Below are 15,232 nucleotides of genomic sequence, written 5' to 3' on the forward strand. Positions count from 1 at the left end.
ACCTTGTATGTTGTCTTACTGGCCTTGTATGTTGTCTTACAGACCTTGTATGTTGTCTCACTGACATTGTATGTTGTCTTACAGACCTTGTATGTTGTCTCACTGACATTGTATGTTGTCTCACTGACATTGTATGTTGTCTTACTGACCTTGTATGTTTTCTTACAGACCTTGTATGTTAGCAGGCGTGTCTTATTGGTCTTGTATGTTAGCAGGCGTGTCTCACTGACCTTGTATGTTGTCTCACTGACCTTGTATGTTGGCAGCCGTGTCTCACTGACCTTGTATGTTGGCAGGCGTGTCTCACTGACCTTGTATGTTAGCAGCCGTGTCTCACTGACCTTGTATGTTAGCAGGCGTGTCTTACTGACCTTGTATGTTGTCTCACTGACCTTGTATGTTGGCAGGCGTGTCTTACTGACCTTGTATGTTGTCTCACTGACCTTGTATGTTAGCAGGCGTGTCTCACTGACCTTGTATGTTGGCAGGCGTGTCTTACTGACCTTGTATGTTGTCTCACTGACCTTGTATGTTGGCAGGCGTGTCTTACTGACCTTGTATGTTGTCTCACTGACCTTGTATGTTGGCAGCCGTGTCTCACTGACCTTGTATGTTGTCTCACTGACCTTGTATGTTGTCTTACTGACCTTGTATGTTGTCTCACTGACCTTGTATGTTGTCTCACTGACCTTGTATGTTGTCTCACTGACCTTGTATGTTGTCTCACTGACCTTGTATGTTGTCTCACTGACCTTGTATGTTGGCAGGCGTGTCTCACTGACCTTGTATGTTGTCTCACTGACCTTGTATGTTGTCTCACTGACCTTGTATGTTGGCAGGCTTGGTGGCGTTGGTGAAGTCACACACGCTGTCCCACTGGTCTCTGACGGCCTCTGGAGACATGCTCTGGTTCTTATGTCTCACAATGCGACCGCGGGACCGCTCCCAGCGCACTGCAGGCACACACACACACACACAGCAGGAGGTGGATAAATCTTGCAAAATTACACACACACACACATAAACGTACACATAAACATGTACACACACACATACACACAAACATGTACACAAGCGCACACACACACAAGTACTCAAGCGCACACACATAAACAGGTACACACACACAAACATGTACACAAGCGCACACACAAACATGCACACAAGCGCACACAAACATGCACACAAGCGGACACGTAAACATGTACACAAGCGCACACACTAGGGGTGTAACGGTACGTCTATTCGTCCCACGAATTTTCGGTACGGCCGTCATGGTGCGGTACGCGCACCCATGCGACGAATACGCCCCACAGCGCAAACACACCCGCATGCAGGCACTCGCGAGGTCCGTGCGAGAACAGCGCGCGTGGCCGGGCACACCGAGTCAGACTTCAGAGCGGCGAAAGTGCACGGAGGAGAAAGGCACATTTACATTGGAACAGCTGCAGGGTCATTACAGTTTTCTTTCGTTTTCTTGTGCGCCCAATAACGTTAACCCAATGAAACCAATGGAAAGAAACACACACGCGTTGCCCACACACACACAGGCGCGCCAACAAACACATCAACATTCTCCCCCGCCGGACTCACAGGCACAATCAAATAAAAAGAAGAAACATACTTTTCCGGACAGATCATCTGAGCTCCACTGTGTTTAAATCCAAATAATCCTCTGCCATTGTTGTAATATGTCATCTGTTCTCTAGTATTCAGTCTGGTCGTGAAGTTAAATTCTCTCTGGAAGTGAAACTGAAACTTAGCAAGGATAAGTTGTTAAAGGGGCAGTAGGCAAGTGGATGCCTGAACACAGAATGCCACCAGTATCACTGACTACCACGGCAAGCCTATAGAAAATTATTCTATTTAATAATAATAATTATAATAAATATAATATATACATTTAATATTTTTTTTTTATTTAAAAATTTAATTTCTTTTTTTATATTAATAGTTTCAGTGCCGGCCAGTTAACATTGAAAACCCTGTTGAGTGCCATCATCCACTTCAATGTTAGCGTTAAAAATGCCTAATCTATGTTTTAAATTATGTCTAATCTGCCCGTTGCTTATCAATGACTTGTTTGCAGTCAACATTGTCGAAACAGATTGTTTTTTTTAAAAAATCTGTTCATATCCTTTTTATAGCATTTCGAAAAGCTATGGTTCTCTCGAAGATTTTCGGAAAATTTCAAGATTCCCCCATAAACGGCATTTATTGGAATATTCTCGAATACACTAGACACGTTGTCATTTGTCGGCCTATTTATGAATCGTTTTCAAATAAATGCTAGATTATCGATAGTATATGTGTACTTATGCACGCTATAGACGCAAGCTGAAAAATCTATTCTCTCGTTTCCTCAAGATCACGCACACACACACATAGGGACACGCTGTTATCTCAGTGAATACAGCTCTAATTATCCCAAGACTGGTAACATAGACTCCTTACCTTAGATCAGATGTTCTCCAAAAAGATTATTCCAATTCCTGATCGCCATTCCAAATATCGATCACGCTTATTGATTGATTATTGGCTGCTGTAAATATATATTCCACGCTGCTTTCCGTCTCGCAATCAGATCCCTCTTGATCAGACGGCTCGCCAGCACAATGGAACCAGTTGGCTCCACCTCTACAGATCCCAGGTCAGTCTAATCGACTGACCTGCAGTTACACAGGGATAGACGATAGGGGGCGCTTTTTTCCCATCTGAGCTCCTGGAGGGGCTGCTGTACCAACGGGAGACTCGGTTGATGAAATATGAATTCAGATCGCTAATAAAAAAATAAAACGACATTTGTCGTCGTCGGCACTCACCGGGGGGGCTGATAAAACGAGATATGTCGTCACTGGCACTCAATGTGTTAATAATAATTATAGGCGGCTAGGTGGCGCAGTGGGCAAGGCGTTCGCCACCAACGCAGGATATGCTGGGTTCGAGCCCAGCTCTCGGCGTTGCTACCAGCTTGGCTGGTCGCTCATACTAACACAATTGGCAGTGTTAGGGGTGGGAAAGCTGGTGGGTGGGGATCGGACGTTGTGGACAGCGACTCCTACAGGTCGGTTGGTGCGCCTGCGCAGTAGAATCAGGAAGCAATGGGGGCGGCGTGTCCCTCCCATGCAGACCCCCGCCGCTGAGAGATCGCGCTGTGCAGGTGAAAAGATGCGACGGCTGCTTCCTCGAGTACCGGAGGGGACACGTGATGTAAGGCAGGGCTATTCAACTAAATTGTTCAGGGGGCCACATTGTCAGAAACCCAAGGGGCCAGGGGCCGGACTGCCACGGCGCCTCCCCGTGCTATGAATATATGTACACTTGACACAACACGCAACCACATTTTCACAACTTTTATTTAACTACATTGCAAAAGTAGTATACTTTTCAAAAAAAGTGCTTCATTTATGTGCCACATCTGCAACATCTCCTGCAAAAAGTGCTTCATTTATGACTGTGCAACAACTGCAACATCTCCTCTTCAACATTTCAATATAAAAATAAAATAAAAAACAAACAAGTGCATGATGTGCATCTGAACATTCTAACATCAACACTTGAACAAAAAAACACATTTATAGTGCAGCTGAGCTTATGAAAAAGTGCTTCATGTCTGTGCAACAACAGCAAATCACAGCATCTTATTAGCACTTATTGTCCACTCTTAACTCTCAAACATCAGGGGGGTGGGGGGCAGACAGGCCTAGCCTACATACACACATCTAATGAGAGCGATTGCACTTCTTTGACTGGGCAATGGCAGAGAAAGAGGGTTCATAGGAAGTGAGGGCTACCCGCAAACAGTGATGCAAATGCTCATTTGTCAAGGAGGCACGGTTGCTTGTTTTAATGGCATTCATGTGAGAGAAACTGGTTTCACAGGTGTATGTCAGTGAAGGTGGAAGAGCTAACATGGACATTAAGAGAAGAACCGGAATTGCAAAGGGCGCATTCTGGAACCATAAAGAATTATTGAGAAGAAACATAAGTTGAAAAACGAAGACCAGGATTTTGGAAACGTATGTTATGTCAGTCTTTTCATACGGAGCAGAAGCATGGACGCTGAATGAAGAGGCAAAGAGGATGATAGACTCTTTTGAAATGTGGACACTGAGGAAGATGCTGAAGATAACATGGAAGGATAAGATCAAGAATGAGGAGGTACTGAGAAGAGCGGATATGCAAGGGGGACAGCTGCTGGAGAGGTTGAAAAAGAGAAAGATGGAGTTGTGCGGGCATGTTCTGAGAGGATCCAGCGGGGAGATGTTCAAGAAGGTGGTGATGGGGAAGGTGGATGGAAAGAGAGGAAGTGGAAGACCAAGAAGAGGCTGGGTAGACGATGTCTGTGATTGGAGTGGAGTGAGAGGCGGAGTCACGGAGTTGGAGAGAAGAAGTGGGGACAGAATGGGTTGGAGAGTGATAGGCAACCTTCGGAATGAAGAAGCCACCTAATGATGATGATGTTGAGCCAAACATTGTTAGCACAGATATTGCCAGCGTTTTTATTTTGGGGAATGTCTTGACATGAATACACTTTATCCAAAATGTTGTGGTGGATTCATTCTCAAGTGCCTGCTTCAGAGCAGATGATGCTTGCATGTCAATTATTTCAAGTTGCAGGAGACCTTCATCAATGTGAAGTGATGCAAGGAACACTTGTCCTTTTGTGGAAATAGCAGCTACATTGGCAAATGGGTTGCTCACAAAATGCATCAATTCTCTGGACATGTCAAATTCATCAAATCGACTTGCAAAGTTTTCCCTCAATTTATCAATGAAATCTGTCATTAATTGAGTGACTTTTGGCTCAATTGTGCGTGTTAACGTTGACATGAAAAGAAAAAAGTAAAAAAAAAAAAAAAAAAAAAAAAATTATCATGTAATCTTTGGCGGGCTGGTCAGAATCATCCCGCGGGCCGGATTTGGCCCGCGGGCCGCCAGTTGAATAGCCCTGATGTAAGGCTTCGTCCACATTGCAGCTGGCCTGTGGGAGGCATGGCCTAACAGCGTTCGAGACAGGGGAGGGTAGAATTGGACAATACGAAATTGGGAACGGGAGAAAAATTGAAAAATGGGGAGAAAAAGTAGATAAAAAAAATTATAATAATTATAAATATTTTTTTTCTGTTGTACCGAACTCATACCGAACCGTGACCCCAATACCGAGGTACGTACCGAACCGTGGCTTCTGTATACCGTTACAACCCTAGCACACACACAAACATGCACACAAGCTCACACACACAAACATGTACACAAGCTCACACACACAAACATGTACACAAGCTCACACACACAAACATGTACACAAGCTCACACACACAAACATGTACACAAGCTCACACACACAAACATGCACACAAGCTCACACACACAAACATGTACACAAGCTCACACACACAAACATGTACACAAGCACACACACAAACATGTACACAAGCACACGTTTGGCTACTTTAAATAATTGAACATAGAGAGAGAGAGAGCGTGATGTTTTAGGTTTGAGCGCACACAAACAGGTACACAGTCACACACACACAAACATGTACACAAGCGCACACAAACATGTACACAGTCACACACACACAAACATGCACACAGTCACACACACACAAACAGGTACACAGTCACACACACACAAACATGCACACAGTCACACACACACAAACAGGTACACAGTCACACACACACAAACATGTACACAAGCACACACACAAACAGGTACACAGTCACACACACACAAACATGTACACAAGCACACACACAAACATGTACACAGTCACACACACACAAACATGCACACAGTCACACGCACACAAACAGGTACACAGTCACACACACACAAACATGTACACAAGCACACACACAAACAGGTACACAGTCACACACACACAAACATGTACACAAGCGCACACAAACAGGTACACAGTCACACACACACAAACATGTACACAAGCGCACACAAACAGGTACACAGTCACACACACACAAACATGTACACAAGCGCACACAAACATGTACACAAGCACACACACAAACATGCACACAAGCGCACACACAAACATGTACACAAGCGCACACACAAACATGTACACAAACATGCACACAAGCGCACACAAACATTTACACAAGCGCACACAAACATGCACACAAGCACACACACAAACATGCACACAAGCGCACACACAAACATGCACACAAGCGCACACCAGGAGGTTGATAAATATTGCCAAACACACATGTACACAGGCACATACAAAAGCAGACGCACACACACACACACACACACACACACACACACACAGGAGGTTGGTATTTCCAACCACACTGACATTAACAAACAAACGCAAAAAATAAAAACAAGAAAGTAGGTGGGTGTTGAATATTGCAAAACACGTAGGCCGTCACACACCAGGGAGCAGTGAGCATCACTGAGTGAGAGGAGACAGAATACTCACGCTTCCCCACCCAGCCGGCCCCCACCTGAGGAGAGAGACAGGAAGTAAACACAGGAAGTAAACAGGAAGTCAACAGCCCCCATGCTCGTGGATATTGGAGCAATGGGGCATGCAAGTGGCACATTAATCTCAAGGACATCACCTGTACATTGTATATTGCTGTTGCACTTTAGGGGTGTAACGATACACAAAAACCTCGGTACGGTACGTACCTCGGTTTTGAAGTCAAGGTTCGGTACGGGTTTTGGGTACAGTGGGGGAAAGTTTGGCTTTCCATGTTCCACTCAGGGGTGATGTAGTGTGCAGTAACTAATTGTACTTGTAGGGCTGTCAACGAATACCGGTATTCTATATTGAAATTTAAAAAATTATAATTATTTTAGATTGTGAAAAAAAAACAGCCCTGGTGGGCGGTCGTTAGTGGTTAGCATACCGTTGTATTCGTTTGGTACACAGCCGTTCGGTACGGTACGGTACACACTGAAACGGTTCGGTATGGATACATGTACCTTTACACCCCTAACTGTTACATTTGCACTCTGGTTGGTTGCTAAACTTCTTTCCGTTGTACTGTACTTGTGCTGCATGATGACAATACATGTAATGCAATTAGACTACCATAACGGAGGGATACACCAAGAATGGAAACCAAACAAGTAGAATTGAACGGTCTGCACTCGAAAAGCATGAAAGATTGATTTAATTCAGAGTGGCGGGCAGGAGAGAAACAGCTCCAGCTTCTATCATTTGACTAAACACGTCTACAAGAGTCTGAAAGAATCGTCTGGAGTGCCTCCCTTTTTTTTCTTTGACACAGCGAAGCAGAAAGGCAGGCAGATGTGCTGAAGAACATCTGCTCTCGGCTCTAAATGGAATAAATCGGAACAAAAGTGAATAGGGCCTAACAAAATGTATTGCTTGGTTCCTTTTGGTTGTCAGTTAAGGCCATGGGTAGGTAGGGGATTTTTTTCTTCTTTTCACAGCGACTATGGATAGGGATTTTTTTTTTTTTTTTTCACAACAACAGGGATGTATGTACTCTGCCAGCATGTTTAATATCCATATACTAAAGGTTAAAATACAAAGACACTGTACTACAAAAGTACAATGTACAAAGGTAGTAGTATTAAAAATGCCACCCCCAAATACTACTCACTAATATCTGAAATATTGTGAAATACTTATACTTATATATTCTCATTATTGACATGCACTGCACTTTTTTTACTAAGATTTAATAAAACTTTATTGTAAAACAAATATATATATATATATATTTTTTTTTTACAAACTCATAAAATAAATTTGGGTCGCACATAAATCTGCAGGGTCGGTCGGCAACCGGAACCAAACCATTTATTTTGCATAGCCTAAGAGCCAATGTGGGCTTTTTGAATGCAGACCAGGCGGGATTCTTCCCGTGCTCCCGTACCTCGAACAGGCCTCCAGTCTCAGCACAGTCCTGGTGACAGAGCCACAACACCAGGGGAGCCACGTACTCAGCCTTCAGAGACGCCACCAGGTCTGTGGACGAGAAACAACGTTTAGTACAGCAGAGAGGAGGAGAGAAGAGAAGAGAAGAGGAGAGGAGAGGAGAGGAGAGGAGGACAGGGGAGGAAGAGAGGAGAGGAGAGGAGAGGAGAGGAGGAGAGGACAGGAGAGGAGGACAGAGGAGAGGAGGGGAGGAGGAGAGGAAAGGAGGAGAAGAGGAGAGGAGGACAGGATAGGGGGACAGGAGATGAGGAGAGGAGAGGAGAAGAGGAGAGGAGAGGAAAGGAGGAGAGGAGGACAGGAGAGGAGGAGGACAGGAGAGGACAGGAGAGGAGAGGACAGGAGAGGAGGACAGGACAGGAGAGGAAGAGAGGCGAGGAGAGGAGGAGAGGAGGGGAGAGGAGAGGACAGGAGAGGAGGACAGGAAAGGAGAGGAGAGGAGAGAGGAGAGGACAGGACAGGAGAGGAAGAGAGGCGAGGAGAGGAGAGGAGGGGAGGGGAGGACAGGACAAGAGAGGAGAGGAGAGGAGGAGAGGAGGACAGGAGGACAAGAAAGGAGAGGAGGACAGGAGAGGAGAAGAGGAGGAGAAGACAGGAGATGAGAGAGGACAGGACAGGAGAGAAGAGGAGATGAGAGGAGGACAGAGGAGGAGAGGAGAGAAGAGGAGAGGAGGAGAGGAAAGGAGGAGAGGAGAGGAGAGAAGAGAAGAGGAGGACAGGAGGAGGGGAGAGGAGGAGAGAAGAGGAGAGGAGGACAGGAGAGGAGAGGAGAAGAGGAGAGAAGAAGAGGAGGACAGGAGAGGAGAGGAGGACAGGAGAGGAGGACAGGAGAGGAGAGAGGAGGAAGAGGACAGGAGAGGAGAAGAGGACAGGAGAGGACAGGAGGACAGAAGAGGAGGAGAGGAGAAGAGAGGAGGACAGGAGAGGAGGAGAGGAGGAGAGGAGGAGAGGAGAGGAGAAGAGGAGGACAGGAGAGGAGGAGAGGAGAGGAGAGGAGGAGAGGAGAGGAGAAGAGAGGAGAAGAGGAGGACAGGAGAGGAGGAGGACAGAAGAGGAGGAGAGGAGGACAGGAGAGGAGGAGGAGAGGAGGACAGGAGGAGAGGAGAGGAGGAGAGGAGGAGAGGAGGAGAGGACAGGAGAGGAGGAGATGAGAGGACAGGAGAGGAGGAGAGGAGGAGAGGAGAGGAGAGGACAGGAGAAAAGAGAAAATAAGAGGAGAGGAGAGGAGAAGAGGAGAGGAGGAGAGGAGAGGAGGAGAGGAGGAGAGGAGAAGAGGAGAGGAGGAGAACATGAAAGGAGAGGACAGGAGAAGAGGAGGACAGGACAGGAGAGGAGGAGAGGAGGACAGGAGAGGAGGAGAGGAGAGGAGGAGAGGAGAGGAGGACAGAGGAGGAGAGGAGAAGAGGAGAGGGGAGGAGCCAGGAGAGGGGAGGAGCCAGGAGAGGAGAGGACAGGATGACAGGAGAGGAGGACAGGAGAGGAGGAGAGGAGAGGACAGGAGAGGAGGAGAGGAGGACATGAGGAGGAGAGGAGAGGAGGACAGGAGAGGAGAGGAGAGGAGAAGAGAGGAGGACAGGAGAGGAGAAGAGGAGAGGAGAGGAAGAGAGGAGAGGGGGAGAGGAGGACAGGAGAGAAGAGGAGAGGAGGACAGAGGAGGAGAGGAGAGGACAGGAGAGGAGGAGAGGAGGACATGAGGAGGAGAGGAGAGGAGGACAGGAGAGGAGAGGAGAGGAGGACAGGAGAGGAGAAGAGGAGAGGAGAGGAAGAGAGGAGAGGGGGAGAGGAGGACAGGAGAGAAGAGGAGAGGAGGAGAGGAGAAGAGGAGAGGAGGAGAGGAGGAGGAGAGGAGAGGAGAGGAGAGGAGGAGAGGAGAGGAGGAGAGGAGAGGAGAAGAGAAGAGGAGGACAGGAGAGGACAGGAGAGGAGAGGAGGAGGACAGGAGAGGAGGACAGGAGAGGAGAGGAGAAGAGGAGAGGAGGGGAGAAGAGAGGAGAAGAGGAGAGGAGAGGAGAGGAGAAGAGAGGAGAAGAGGAGAGGAGGACATGAGGAGGAGAGGAGGACAGGAGAGGAGAGGAGAGGAGAAGAGAGGAGGACAGGAGAGGAGAAGAGGAGAGGAGAGGAAGAGAGGAGAGGGGGAGAGGAGGAGAGGAGGACAGGAGAGAAGAGGAGAGGAGGAGAGGAGAAGAGGAGAGGAGAGGAGGAGAGGAGAGGAGAGGAGAGGAGAGGAGAGGAGGAGGAGAGGAGAGGAGGAGAGGAGAGGAGAAGAGAAGAGGAGGACAGGAGAAGACAGGAGAGGAGGGGAGGACAGGAGAGGAGAGGAGGAGAGGAGAGGAGAGGAGAGGAGGAGAGGAGAGGAGAGGAGAAGAGGAGAGGAGGGGAGAAGAGGAGAGGAGAGGAGAGGAGGACAGGAGAGGAGAGGAGAAGAGGAGAGGAGGGGAGAAGAGAGGAGAAGAGGACAGGAGAGGAGGAGAGGAGAGGAGGACAGGAGAGGAGGACAGGAGAGGAGGAGAGGAGAGGAGAGGACAGGAGAGGAGAGGAGGAGAGGAGAGGAGAGGAGGAGGAGAGGAGAGGAGAGGAGGAGAGGAGAAGAGGAGAGGAAGACAGGAGAGGAGAAGAGGAGAGGAGAGGAGGAGAGGAGATCAGAAGAGGAGAGGAGAAGAGGAGAGGAGAGGAGGACAGGAGGAGAGGAGAGGAGAGGAGGAGAGGAGAGAAAGAGGGGAGGACAGGAGAGGAGAGGAGGACAGGTGAGGAGGACAGGAGGACAGGAGAGGACAGAGGAGGAGAGGAGAAGAGGAGAGGAGAGGAGAGGAGAAGAGAGGAGAAGAGGAGAGGAGGAGAGGAGAGGAGAGGAGAGGAGAGGAGAAGAGGACAGGAGAGGAGAGGAGAAGAGGAGAGGAGGACATGAGGAGGAGAGGAGAGGAGGACAGGAGAGGAGAGGAGAGGAGAAGAGAAGAGGACAGGAGAGGAGAAGAGGAGAGGAGAGGAAGAGAGGAGAGGGGGAGAGGAGGAGAGGAGGACAGGAGAGAAGAGGAGAGGAGGAGAGGAGAAGAGGAGAGGAGGAGAGGAGAGGAGAGGAGGAGAGGAGAGGAGGAGGAGAGGAGACGAGAAGAGGAGGAGAGGAGAGGAGGACAGGAGAGGAGGGGAGGACAGGAGAGGAGAGGAGGAGGACAGGAGAGGAGGACAGGAGATGAGAGGAGAAGAGGAGAGGAGGAGAGGACAGGAGAGGAGGAGAGGAGAGGAGAGAGGACAGGAGAGGAGAAGAGGAGAAGAGAAGGGGAGAGGAGGACAGGAGAGGAGAAGAGGAGAGAAGAGGAGGAGGAGAGGAGAGGAGAGGAGGAGAGGAGAGGAGAAGAGGAGAGGAGGGGAGGAGAGGAGGAGAGGAGAGGAGAGGAGAGGAGGAGAGGAGAAGAGGAGAGGAAGACAGGAGAGGAGAAGAGGAGAGGAGAGGAGGAGAGGAGATCAGAAGAGGAGAGGAGAAGAGGAGAGGAGAGGAGGACAGGAGAGGAGAGGAGGAGATGACAGGAGAGGAGAGGAGGACAGGAGAGGAGGACAGGAGAGGAGGACAGGAGAGGAGAGGAGAGGACAGGAGAGGAGGAGAGGAGAGGAGGGGAGGAGAGGAGAGGAGGAGAGGAGAGGAGGACAGGAGAAGAGAGGAGAGGAGGACAGGAGAGGAGAAGAGAGGAGAGGAGAAGAGAGGAGGACAGGAGAGGAGAAGAGAGGAGAGGAGGACAGGAGAGGACAGGAGAGGAAAAGAGGACAGGAGGAGAGGAGGACAGCAGAGGAGAGGAGGAGGACAGGATAGGAGGACAGGAGAGGAGGACAGGAGGACAGGAGAGGAGGGGAGGAGGAGAGGAGGACAGGAGAGGAGAGGACAGGAGGACAGGAGAGGAGAGGAGAGGAAGACAGGAGAGGAGGACAGGACAGGAGAGGACAGGAGAGGAGGACAGGAGAGGAGAGGACAGGACAGGAGAGGACAGGAGGACAGGAGAGGAGGGGAGGACAGGAGAGGAGGACAGGAGAGGAGGACAGGAGAGGAAGACAGGACAGGAGGACAGGAGAGGAGGACAGGAAAGGAGGGGAGAGGAGGACAGGAGAGGAGAGGAGGACAGGAGAGGACTAACAGGAAAGGACCCACAGGTCCATGACGTGTCAACCATCGATCAATTTAATAAAGGGGTATTGACTCTGACATTTCTGTAACAATATAGTGTTTTACGGGGTGGGGATGTTAGCCCCTCGCCCAAGCCCCAACCTGGAGGGCCACTTGTTGACGGCCTATGCCCCAGAAGGGGTAGCAGGTGTAATTAAGTACCGTAAATCCTCTAATAGTGACCTGTATTCAATTAAAAACCGACTCTCTATTAATGACCGGGTGCGCTGTTGAAATAAGCAATTATAAGCCGACCTCCTAATACAAGCCGGGTTACTAATATACGCGTGAGCGAACCTCCCCTTACTTAGTATATGGAACACGGGTCGCGCGCAGCACGTTAACACAACAACAGTCCCGCCTGGACTATTGCAACTCCCTCCTCACTGGCATCACATCCCGCTCCCTCCATAAACTGCAAATGGTCCAAAACTCAGCCGCCCGCCTCCTCACTAACACCCAGTCCTGTGAACACATCACTCCTGTCCTCCACTCTCTCCACTGGCTCCCGATCAAACACAGCATAAACTTTAAAACACTACTCCTCACCTTCAAAGCCCTCCACAGCCTGGCCCCCCCATACCTGACTGATCTCCTTCTTCCCTACCGCCCCACCCGTTCCCTCCGGTCCTCCTCCACTGCCTCCCTCACTGTCCCGACATCCAAACTCAAAAACGTTGGTGATCGGCCCTTCTCTCGCACTGCACCCCGACTCTGGAACTCCCTCCCCCCTCAGTCCATCAGAGACTCCCCTACACTCTCCACCTTCAAAGCTCGCCTCAAAACCCACCTGTTCTCCCTTGCCTTCAACCCCCCCCCCCCTCCAACTCGATTGATGTCTGTCTCCTGTCGCTCCGTCTTTTTGTGCTATACCATGCTGTCTTCCCCTGTTCCCCCGATGGTCTCATGTTCCTTTTGTTTTTGTTTCTTTGTTTTTGTTTCTTTGTTTTTACTTTGTTCCCAACTACTGTCAGCGACTTCGGGTCATTGAGAAGCGCTATATAAATAAAATTAATTATTATTATTATTATTAACAACAGAGCAAGCATGGCTACCGGTACTAAACAAAGACGAAAGTTTGACGTTAAGTTTAACCCATTCTCTGCCGGGCTTATATCCATTCTAAACCATCCTCCGCCAGCGCTATTTGTCTATGGCAGTGGTTCCCAAACTGTGGTGCGCGAGCGACCTCTGGTGGTGCGTGACATGAAAAGGCTAATGGCGTTATTTTACTAATAAATATATATAATATACATTATTTCAAATGGGGATTTCCACTGTGTAAATCATGAAATTCAAGAAACGTTTTAATAAAAAAAACGTACGTTTTAATAATAATAATAAACAATGTCTCGGGCGAGGTGCGCTTCGTCTGTGCTGATGCGCTCCGCTCTGCCTGGAGTCTGTCTCCTCAGGTCTCCTAATATGCGGGCTTAACAGCGGGCCGATGACAGTAGCGAGCGCAAGCCAGTGCGCGAGCCAGTGCATTAATAACTTCCTGCCAAAACTGACTTGAGTGAGGTCAGTGAGCGCGAAAGATAGTCAGGTAAAATATAATAATCACTTCTTTGAGACGTGGTGGTTAGCAGCCTGGTAGGCCATCATGATGATGATCCAGATCCACAACCGTCGGCGGTAACGGTAAATGATCTCGGGACTGAGCATCCCAAACAAATGGTTTTACAACCATACCCTGCCAGCATTTTTTGCGGTAGGAAACGGTCATTTGTAGCAACGTGGTTCCAAAACAGAGACATTAACTTTCGGCGCCTCCACCGCAATGTGCGAGAACTCGTTCTCAACGCTACGGAATTTTTTTTCGGATCACAGACGGACAATGCTCCACAGACGAAAGGCCCAATTGGTTCAGCTGGCGTTTGAGAAGGACCTCACGCAAAAATGTACCACGGAATGGAAGGACACTGTTCTGAGGAGATTCAGTGCCACGACCCGCCGCCTACAACTCTTTTAATCGGCAAGTCATATACACTGTTATTAATAATAGTTGAATGTAAAGCCCAGCCTCGGGCTTATTATTTCATACTGTTTAATTTAAGCTGCCTTGGGCCTTGGCCCAATTGTTATTATTAATAATAGTTGAATGTAAAGCCCAGCCTCGGGCTTATTATTTCATACTGTTTAATTTAAGCTGCCTTGGGCCTTGGCCCAATTGTTATTATTAATAATAGTTGCATGAAAAGCCCAGCCTCGGGCTTATGCATATTTCATACTGTTTCATTTAAGCTGCCTTGGGCCTTGGCCTCAGTATTAATAATACGAAAACTAAATACGTGATCTTTCACTTATTAATGAATGTAAAGCCCAGCCTCGGGGTTATTTCATATTTGTGTGCGTGCGCAAGATGCCAGTGTGTTTGTGACGTGACGTGCGAGAGAGAAATAGAGAGAGATAGAGACTTATAAGAGACTTATCTCTTATGCCTGCAGTGCACTCATGTTTTGAAATGCGTGTTGGTTTGCGGGAAATGCGTTTTCTGAAGCCCATTTTATGCCCCCCCAAAATTACAATATGCCCTCCGTTAAATTCGTTCTGACGCCGACACTGGGGGTGCGCGAGCTAGGTCGGGAGGCGACAGGGGGTGCGTGGCCAAAAAAGTTTGGGAACCGCTGGTCTATGGAGATGTTCACCTTCTTTGCAGGGCTATAACTTTTTAAACTGTATTGCTAAATTGACATTACTATGGCCCATTCAACATCAATTATCTATCGTTCAGGATGTAGGAACGTTTTACTTTTTCATTCACACATTCATACTAAAATACCGTCTAGAGTATAAATATGTTTTTATCGTTTTCTGCAGTATTTCATAGAACGTGAGATATAGGCCTAAATGCATATATTAGATGATCAAATGCAGTTTGATACCGATCAACGTTATAATAAAAATTTCAACTGTACATGGTCCTAAACGTCATGACTGGTCATCTGCGGGTGAACGGAGGGGGGGGGGGGGGTCGTTTATAATTCAATGACCGACGTTAAATGATTCATGTAGTATGGGTGATATATTGATCAGAGCAGTTTGTATCGAAAATGGTAAAGAAAAACGCTGAAACTCACCCCAGTCTCCTCGTAGCGTTGGGTGATGAGAGTGGAGCAAAAAGATCGCCATT

General features: G+C 48.3%; 1 protein-coding gene across 1 annotated transcript in view; it reads right to left on the reverse strand.

The window, feature by feature from the left end:
* Positions 1-15,232, reverse strand: part of hsd17b4 (hydroxysteroid (17-beta) dehydrogenase 4) — a 130,153-nt gene that overhangs the window by 60,378 nt on the left and 54,543 nt on the right. Inside the window, exons 9-11 of the mRNA XM_084322353.1 lie at positions 7,891-7,982; positions 6,459-6,483; positions 825-953 (exon numbers count right to left, since the gene is read on the reverse strand). Of these exons, the coding sequence (XP_084178479.1) occupies positions 825-953; positions 6,459-6,483; positions 7,891-7,982 (246 nt within the window). The remainder of the gene's footprint in view (positions 1-824; positions 954-6,458; positions 6,484-7,890; positions 7,983-15,232) is intronic.

This window comes from Notolepis coatsorum (assembly GCF_963971535.1).
Source record: "Notolepis coatsorum genome assembly, chromosome: 10".
Taxonomy (NCBI): Eukaryota; Metazoa; Chordata; class Actinopteri; order Aulopiformes; family Paralepididae; genus Notolepis; species Notolepis coatsorum.